Here is an 8,676-nt window from a genome sequence, read left to right as displayed (position 1 = left end):
CGTGGCTTTATTGACCAGTCCAGCCACCCAGCTCAGAGAAAGGTGCTGGGTGCCAGGCCCAGGTACAGAACGGGCAAGGCAGAGAGGATGAGCAGGAGGAAGAAGCAGGGATGTGGCCCCAGCCCGTCGGCCAGGCCTCCAGCCAGAGCGCCCAGCAGCAGCTTCCCCAGTAGTTCCAGAGTAGCCAGAAGGCTGTAGTGTGTGGCCTGAGGGGGTGGGGGTCAGGATCAGAGTAAGGCCCACACAGCCCCAGCCCTGCAGTCCCTCTGTGTCCCTGCAATGTGTCCTCACCTGCAGAGCCCTGGGGGCCAGCTGGCTGCAACGCATCATCCCAGTGAAGGTGACTGTGGTGACCAGGCCTCCCAAGAAGTGCTGCAGACATAGGCTCAGCAAGGCTGACCCTGGGAGGGCAGAGGTCAGCAGTGCCCCAGGCTCCTGGCCCCTTTTCCTCCCTCCTCAAAGCCAGCCTCTCACCTCTCAAGATTGTGCCAGGGCCCATGCTGGCCCCCAGGGTGTCCAGGTGGAAGACCAAGGCAGTCTGGCAGGCTAGGCCCCCGAAGCGGAGCCGCAGCACTGACCTCAACAGAGGCAGCAGTTCCCTGGGGTGGGGGTGGGAAATTGGGCAGTATAGGAATTGGGGGCAGCTTGGGTACAAGTGGGTGGGCAGGGCACACTGGGGAGGGCTCACCAGTGCTTGGCCAGCAAGGTCCCACCCAGGGAGGAGCCAGCGATGGAGCAGACCACAGCACCCACACCATTCCACAGTCCCAGCTCAGGGGCAGAAACACCATGGTCCAGCAGGAGAAGAGGAAACAGGCTGCTGGCGCCCTGCTCACCTTGGGTTGTGGAGAGGGGGTATGAGCACAAGAGGTTCCATATCTGCCCCCACCTCCCTTCTCCCCACCTGGGGCCTCAGTCCTGCCCTGCTCTCCTCAGTGTTCCAGAGTTGCAGGTGCTGGGGGGAGAAGTGGGGCAGCCCGAGAGAGCTCAGGGATGTGGCTAGAGCTGGGGGAGGACAAGACAGCAAGGTCCAGCTGCAGAGCCCCGGATGTCGGGGCCAAGTCCTGCAGGTCATACCCAAAAAGAGAGTGGCCCTGTAATGGGTTGCAAGCACTGGGGACACACTTGGAGCTGTCCCGGAAGCCCCACCTCTGCTGTTGCCTGCGCCTCGAGGCCTCACTCACCTAGCTTGTAGGTGAGCACAAAGCCTGCCGTCCACAGGGTCCCCGGCACAGCCAGCACGTCCCGCAGGAGGTGCGCGGTGTGGGGACGCTGCTTGGACGGGGCCGGCTGTGGGAGCCGCCGCAGGGCTGGTGCAGCCCAGGCCAGGGCCGCGGCCAGCCAGTAGGTGGCAGCCAGGAGCAGAAAGAGTTGCGGCCACGAGAGAGTGGGCTGCAGCGCCAGCAGCGCGCCTCCGGCTAGCGCGGCCCCCAGCTTGTAGGCGACCACCTGCACGGTGTTGCCCGGCCCCAGCTCGGCCGGCTCCAGCAGCTGCACAGCCAGCGCGTCCAGGGCCACATCCTGCACAGCGGCACCCAGGTTCAGCAACAGCAGCAACCCCGCCACTGCGGCGGGCAGCCCGGCCTGGCCAGCTCCAGGCGGGGGCAGCCCGGCAAGGAGCCCACACACCAGGCCCAAGCCTGCCGTGCTGCGCGTCAGCCAGGCCCTCACCGAGCCCTGCGCGTCCACCAGCGGGGCCCACGCCAGCTTGAGCAGCCACGGAGTGTAGAGAACCTTGGCCAGCCCCACGCGCGTCAGGGAGAGGCCGCCGGCGCGCAGCAGCACGGGCAGGAGGCCGGACTGGAGCCCGTAGGGCAGGCCCTGCACCAGGTAGAGGCCGGCCAGCGGCAGCAACTTCCCATGCATGGCGGCTCCGATCGACTGCGAGGCCGGGAGGTCGGGTTCCAGGTGGGGTCCCGCAAAGCGAGGTCCTCTCCGCGTTGGGTCAGAGGCCACACCCCAGCATGGCTTTGGTTCTGGGACCGGGCGGAGTCAGCGTCGTACAGGCTGGGGTCTGCACACGTGCGATTGGACTTCAGGAGCATTAACACCCCAGAAGGACCGAAATCGGGTCCAAACAGAGGCGAGCGGTCTGGACACGAGCTCCCGGCATGCTCTGCGCGGCCTCAGGAAAGGGGGCGGGGTCACTGCCTCCCGCGGCTCCCAGCATGCTCTGCGAGACCGCAGGTAAGGGGGCGGGATCACTCTCCCCCGCCCCCCGCGGCTCCCATCATGCTCTGCGCGGTCGCAGGTAAACGGGGCTGGGCCGCTGCCTCCCGGGGCCCTCACCGTCGGCCGGGCCGGACTCTCAGCAGTTTCTCGGCCGCCTAGAGCCACACAGCGGAGACGGGCCACACGGTGTCGCTGGAGCCCCGCGGCCACCGACTCCAGGGCCGGAAGGTCGCGCGAGCCACAGAGACCGGAGCGGGCCAGAGCGTCAGCTCGCTGGCGCCCCCGGTGACCAGTCCGGGCTAGTGCCCGCGGCCGCCCCGCCACGTGCGCGCTCCCAGCGAAGTCCTGCGCTGGTGAGAGGCCCGGAAAGGGAAGCTACAGAGCAGGGCCGGCCTCGAATGTAAGGATCGGCCTGCGCCCACGGCCAGCCCTAGTCTCTCCCAGGAGTCTCGGATCCGCGCCAGGCCTGCTTCCTTCCTGGTGTCTGACCTGCAGCCTGGTTGCTGCGGTGCCCGGCCCCCGCTTCTCCAGCCGCCCCCGTGAAGGCGTCCGTTTCTTAAGGGTTCTGTCGTGGGACCCCAACCTTGCTGTGTCTGGCTTCAGCCCCTCCCTAAGGCAGTGACAGACCCATGGAAGTTAGGAGGGTAGTGTGAAAGGTCAGAACCCAGCTTAGCTCAGAAGGGCACGGCCTGCCACTGCCCTTGATGCCCTTCAGTGTCCGGTGACAAGGCTGAGCGCCCTGCCTGATTCGAGCCCGCCCTGCCGAGGGAGGGGCCCACCTGCTGTGTCTCCTGTCCGGAGCTGTGACCTCAGGGGCTCCTGAGGCCCAGATGAGGCTGTGAAGTGTGGCTTGTGGTTAAGAACCATCTCCGGAGCGAACAAAACCAGATGCCTTGGCAGTCCGATTTCCAAGTCTGCGAGTCTCTAAAGCCAGTCCCGTCCTTGGCGGACTTGAGGGCACTGGACCCAATGCACTTCCCTGGCTGCTGTGGCCTCTGAGGGGCTTGTCAGCTCAGCAGGTTTTTGTTTCCAGGTTTCCTTGTCTATCAAATGGGGGTTATCATGCCTAGTTCAGAAGACCATCTGGGCAGATGGAGTGACCCGCAGCAGTGTCTGCATGTAGTAGGTGCTCAGCCATGCTCCCCAGGCCAGGACACATCACTGTCCACCCCCCTCAGCCCAGCCCCAGCCCTCCCCTGGGACACTCCCTCATCCTCTCCCTCTGCCTCCCACTCCACCCAGCTGAAGGACTGCACCACACACACCAAAGGTGGTCTCTCTGGCCCCCCAGACAGTGGCCCCACCCCTACTACCTCGGGTAAGAGAACCAAGACTTCCTCCATGTCAGTCACTCCGACCAGCCAGCGCCATGCTGGTTTAGTATTTCTCCATGCCCCAGGGAAGATGTGGACCTCACAGGGAAGACCTGGACCTCACAGGAAAGACGTGGACCTCACAGGGAAGACGTGGACCTCACAGGGAAGGGAGCCAGGAAGGAGACAGCTTTCTGTGCCTTCTTCAGGAAAGGCTGTTTCTTTGGGTGGCCAACTGGGCCCCTGGTTCCCTAGATTCTTTGTCAAGCCCCATCTCCACCCCAACAGCTCTGGGGGCTTCCACAAAGGGGTGTGGGCCTGTGCTTTCCTCACACTCCGGACTCTCAGCCCATTTCTGTGTGATCGTGACGGGCTCTGCCCCACAGCAAGAGGCCACGGGGAAGGCCCAGCCCATAGTGGGCGCCGGGTCTTCAGGAGGAACAAGTGGGTGCTGGTCGTGGAAGGCCCTTTCTCTGAAGGGACTCAGGCTTGCAAGAAGGGTAGGCAAGTGGGAGCAGACCACGCAGCTGCCAGCGCTTCCTCCCTGGAGTCAGACTGCCACACAGCTTTATTAGGGACCTGCAGAGAGGCAGGGGCCCAGCCCCCACCCCCGCCCGCCAGGCAGCAAGAGCAAGTACAGTGGGCTCCAGAGCCCCCAGGGCCCCTGAGCACACAGTCCGGGGCGCCCAGCCTGGTGCCGGCTGGGCTCAGGAGTACTCGAGGGTGAATTTGGCATGAAATCTGCTCAGCTTCTCCAGCAGCAGCCGCAGTTTCTCCAAGGGGGGCAGAATGGTCATCCTGAAAGGAGTTGACAGTGAGTGAAGGGCCAGGGTGGCGGGACAGGCAGTGAGGGCCGGGCCTCACCGGAAGTGGTAGGTGCCTTCCCGCTGCCCAAAGCCGCTCCCAGGCACCACGCAGATGCCGGTCTCCTCCAGGAGGCGCAGGCAGAAGAACATGTCGGGGGCCAGGCCCAGCTCCTGTGAACAGGCAGTCATCAGGGAGAGATGCCTGGCCACCACTGCCCACCCTGCAGCCCCGCCCCCCCGCCTGACCTGAGCACGCTCCACCGCCCGCGGGGGCAGCTGCACACGCGGGAAGGAGTACATGGCGCCCTGCACTGGGTTGCAGCTGATGCCGGGAGCCTCGTTGAAGACCTGCTCGGTGAGCTTGGCTTTGGCCGCCAGCTCCGCCAGCACTGCCTGCCTCTCCTGTGGCCACGGAGGGAGGGAGGGAGGGCCCATGAGGGCACAGCACTCAGCATCCCCCACCCCCGATTAGGTCACCTGGACCCCCTCCTGCCCCCAACTCACAGCCTGGAACTGCGCGAAGGAGGGGTCAGTGGGCGCGGGCGGGCTGACCACCAGGTCCAGCAGGGCCTGGCCTGGCACCGGCGGGCACAGCCGCACACTCATCAGCTTCAGCATCTGCTGCTGCACTGCAGCGTCCATGTTCACCACCTCCACATAGCCGCCGCGGAACCCGCACCTGCCAGGTGAGGGGCGCGTCCAGGCCAGGTGCAGAGGAGTTGGCCCACTGGGCGAGGAGGGCCAGGCCATAGCCCGCGAGCCCCCACCCGCCTCGCCTGCACGCACTCGCCCATGTAGCCCTTGGAGGTGGAGTGGAAGGAGGCGAGCTCCTGCTGCCCGGCATAGGGCGGCCCCATCTCCATGAGCACCTTCTTGAATGAGTGGAACTGGGAGCCCGCCGCGTACACGTTGTCCTGGTACACCTGGAAGGGCGCAAGGCGTCATGGGGGCTGGCTGTTGCCCGGCTTCCCGCTCCCCTGCGCCACGCACCTCGTCCGCCAGCAGAAAGAGCCGCTCTTCAAAGGCGAAGCGGATCACAGCCTCGATGCACTCGCGGGTCTGCACCTGCCCTGGGGTGTGGGGGAGGCAGCAGGGCTGGGTGAGCCAAGGGGGCGCACTGCCCTCCACTGGGCAGCCGGGGGACGGCAGACCCGGCACTGCCAGGGCGCACAAGGGTGCGGGAGGAGTGGGGCGGGGCGGCGGGAACGCACCGGTGGGGTTGCCAGGGTTGATGACACACAGCGCACGAGGGTGGCAGTGGCCACGCGCCTGACACAGTGCACGGTGAAGCTCGGACACGTCCAACGCCCAGGCGCGTTCCTCGTCCAGGTAGTAATCCACCTGCACTGCGCCCAGCTCTGCCAGTGTGGCCGAGTAGAGTGGGTACTGGGGGATAGGAATGAGCACACCTGTGCGTGTGTGGCCCTCGCCGGCCACCAGCAGCTTCAGCACCGTCTGCAAGAAGGAAGGGGAAGGCAGGGTTGGCAGGGCCTGGGGCTGCACCTGTCCCCCACCCCGGGCACCCCCTCTGCAGTGTCAGGAATGTCTTCCTGCGCATGCCCAGCCTACCACGATGGCGTCGCTGGCCCCTGTGGACAGGAAGACATTGTTGGGGTCCGCAGGGATACCTCCGTCGCGCCTCTCGATGTACTGCGCCACGTCCTCCCGGATCAGCTGGATGCCGGAGCTGACGCTGTAGGCCCCTGGACTCGGGCAGGACAGGATGGGAGTTACAGGTGAAGTTCTCAGCCCTCCCAGGGGACCTCCCTCCCCCAGCGGCAGGGCCGCCCTCTGCCTCCTCCTGGCCCTGGCTCTCACCCAGGCTGTGGCCCCCACACGCCTGCAGGATGCGCTCCGCCCTCTTCTTGGCATCGTCAGGGAAGCTGGGGCTGGTCAGAAGATCGGGGTTGACACAGAGAGCCAGGACCTGGGAGGACGGAGTGCTGAGGTCAGGGCACACGGGCGGGGGGTGGAGGGGTGCAGCGGGCACGAGCCTCACCTGGCGCAGGAAGGTGATGGGCCTCTGCCCCATAGCCTGTGCGTCCCCGATGTTGGCACGGATGACCTCGGTGAAAGGCTTCTTCACACCCTGGGAGGGGAGGGGAGCAGGCAGGGAGACTGTGCCCTACCTAACTCCTCAGCCCTTGTGCCGTGAGCCAGTGGGACTGGGGCCAACTCGGCCACCCCAGTGTGACCTGGAGGGCAGCGAGGGGCCTGGGCCATACCTGGCGCAGCTCCTGCTCCAGCTCCAAGGCTCGCTGCACTATGGGGCCACGCACTGCGTACTCCACTCGCCGCACACGCGGATTCATGCTGTGCAGCGTCAGCACCTTCGTCCTCAGTCCGTTCCTCACTGCCTGGCTCTGGTCACCTGTGCTCGAGGCCATGACTCTACCCAGACCAGGTGGGAAGGCGGCTCAGGAGGTGGCAGGACCAGAAGTGGGAGTGGGGACAGCTGGGTCTGGCTCAGTGGGCCACGGCTGGGAGGAGGCAGCCGTAGCAGAGGGGACGCCAGGCAAGAGGGCACCCTCTTCACCGCAGCTGGCCCCACTGGGGGAGACAGAAAGGGCTGAAGGAGCTGGGGACAGTTGGGCCCCGCCCCACCCGTCTGGGAACAGCTCTGCTCCAGGGAGGCAGAGACAGTGGGCGAGGCAGCAGGCGGGGCTTGGGGCAAGGCCCGGTGCCTGCCCAGTGTCCCCATGAAGGGAGAGCAGGAGACCCACATGGGGGGTAGGTACAGACGTCAGTCCCGGTTCGGACAGCTCTGAGGGACTAGATGTGGGGCCGGGGGCTGAGCGCCTAGGGTGTTCAGGAGGTGAAGGGAGTGCCCAGCAGCCCTGAGGGGCTGGCAGAGCTGGAAAGGAGGGACCCCCGAGGTGAGACTGGAGCCTGGGCTGCTGGGATTTACCCCAGCAGGGCTTGGCCAAGGCCTAGCCCTCGTGGCACCCGCATCTTTGCTTGGGCCAGCGGACCTGTCTCCTTAGTAACTGAGCCAGGCCTCAGGAATCCAGGGGGTGCTGGGGGGAGGGGAGGGGTGTTCAGGCTCTGGGTTCCATCTGGCCTCTCCAGGGCTGGCACCTATGGCCCAGAGGCTGCGAGAGCTCTGTAGCTGGACCTTGGTCCCTGATGAGCACTGTGAGGGGCTGGGGGAGGGGGCTGGAGCCAGGCAGTCCAGCCCTGGGCCCTAAAACAGCTCACACCGTGGCTGCCCTTTCATCAGGCACCAGCTGGGGGTTGCCCTTGGGACACACCCCAGGCTAGGGGTGACCTGAGTTCTCTGGCCCTCTTGTTCCCGATTGGAGGAGAGAGTAGGAAATGAGCCGGGATAGGTCGTCAGAGACCCACCTCCACAGGCCTGCCAAGCCCAAAGGCCAGGCTCAGTGCTGGCCCACCCCAACAGCCACCACGAAACCTGACCCACAGGGGTCAGGATAGCCGGCCCCCAGGCCTCTCACCTTGCACTTCTCTGCTCCGCTGCCACAACGGCCTCCCAGTGCGCAGGCCTGCCCTTCTGGCCCTGAGACAGGGGCACAGGTTAATATGGGCCTGGCCCCAGGCAGAGCCAGCCCCTGCCCGCCCCCTGGCAGCAGAGCCCAAGTGGCAGCCCTGGTGGCAGGTGGACCTTGGGCAGCTGCCCCACCCCCCACACTAAATTTAACCAGCAGCCAGTCCCCGCCTGCCCGTAGCCCTGCAAGAATACCCTTCCAACCAGGGATGCTAGGGGAAGGGCAGGCCCAAAGGACACTGGGCTGACAGGCCCGTGCTGAGCCAGGAGAGAGAACATCCCAAACCCACACCACCCAGCACTGGTGGCCACACAAAGCTGCCCGCCATGAACAGACAAACCGGCGGTGCCCTCAGCCCTCCTGCTTGAGGCCCCTAAGGGACCCCCTCACCCTGACACCTTGTGCCCAGCCAGCTCAGAGCCAGAATGGCCAACTGCGTGTCCCCTATGCCAGCCCAGGCAGAAGCTGGCAGCCAGGCCCCAGGATTGGGGCTGCATGCCAGGAACTGGGGACCCACAACCCCCCCCCCCCCCAGGGAGGTTCTGACACAGTCTTGTCCTTGTTTTGCTCCTGTGGCTCTGGCACAAGAGTCTTGTGGAAAACACCACTTCCCTTTCCAGGCCATGGTCCCTGGGACCCCCACCCTCCACCTCCCCAGCACAGACACCCTAGACGCTGGCCCCCGTTGGAGGCTCCTTCAAAGCACCTGGCTCCTCTCAGGAAAGCAAAGGGTTACAAAGGCGGCTCCAGGAGGCTGAGCACAGGAGGGAGTGGGTGAGGCCCAGGCTTCCAGCCCAGTGGCCGTGGGCCTCACTCCCACACGGCCAGGGCTGCCACATGCCCCTGCGTGCACCTACAGGCTTTCGTGCTCACAGGCAT

At 65.7% G+C, this 8,676-nt stretch overlaps 2 protein-coding genes and 1 long non-coding RNA gene across 7 annotated transcripts in view; all 3 read right to left on the bottom strand.

The window, feature by feature from the left end:
• Nucleotides 1-8,676, bottom strand: part of LOC114680370 (uncharacterized) — a 193,357-nt gene that overhangs the window by 82,085 nt on the left and 102,596 nt on the right. The gene's annotated exons all lie outside the window — the stretch shown is intronic.
• Nucleotides 2-2,408, bottom strand: SLC33A2 (solute carrier family 33 member 2). Its single transcript, NM_001193992.2, is given in 5 exon segments — nt 2-206; nt 292-401; nt 475-599; nt 689-836; nt 1,185-2,408. Coding segments are annotated over 5 exon segments (1,239 nt in total). The 5' UTR covers nt 1,867-2,408; the 3' UTR covers nt 2-32.
• GPT (glutamic--pyruvic transaminase) lies at nt 4,027-8,612 on the bottom strand. 5 transcript variants are annotated; one of them, XM_077942478.1, is made up of 13 exons: nt 8,504-8,612; nt 7,747-7,808; nt 6,517-6,682; nt 6,291-6,380; nt 6,110-6,218; nt 5,861-5,994; nt 5,503-5,746; nt 5,282-5,361; nt 5,078-5,214; nt 4,796-4,970; nt 4,538-4,693; nt 4,350-4,462; nt 4,027-4,283 (listed from the first exon to the last, which is right to left on the bottom strand). In XM_077942478.1, exons 3-13 carry the CDS (start codon nt 6,676-6,678, stop codon nt 4,193-4,195), a joined length of 1,491 nt encoding a protein of 496 aa, XP_077798604.1. In that variant the 5' UTR covers nt 6,679-6,682; nt 7,747-7,808; nt 8,504-8,612; the 3' UTR covers nt 4,027-4,192.

This window comes from Macaca mulatta, chromosome 8 (assembly GCF_049350105.2).
Source record: "Macaca mulatta isolate MMU2019108-1 chromosome 8, T2T-MMU8v2.0, whole genome shotgun sequence".
Taxonomy (NCBI): Eukaryota; Metazoa; Chordata; class Mammalia; order Primates; family Cercopithecidae; genus Macaca; species Macaca mulatta.
Note: the sequence above shows the minus strand (reverse complement) of the source record. Positions and strands in the feature narration are given on the sequence as shown.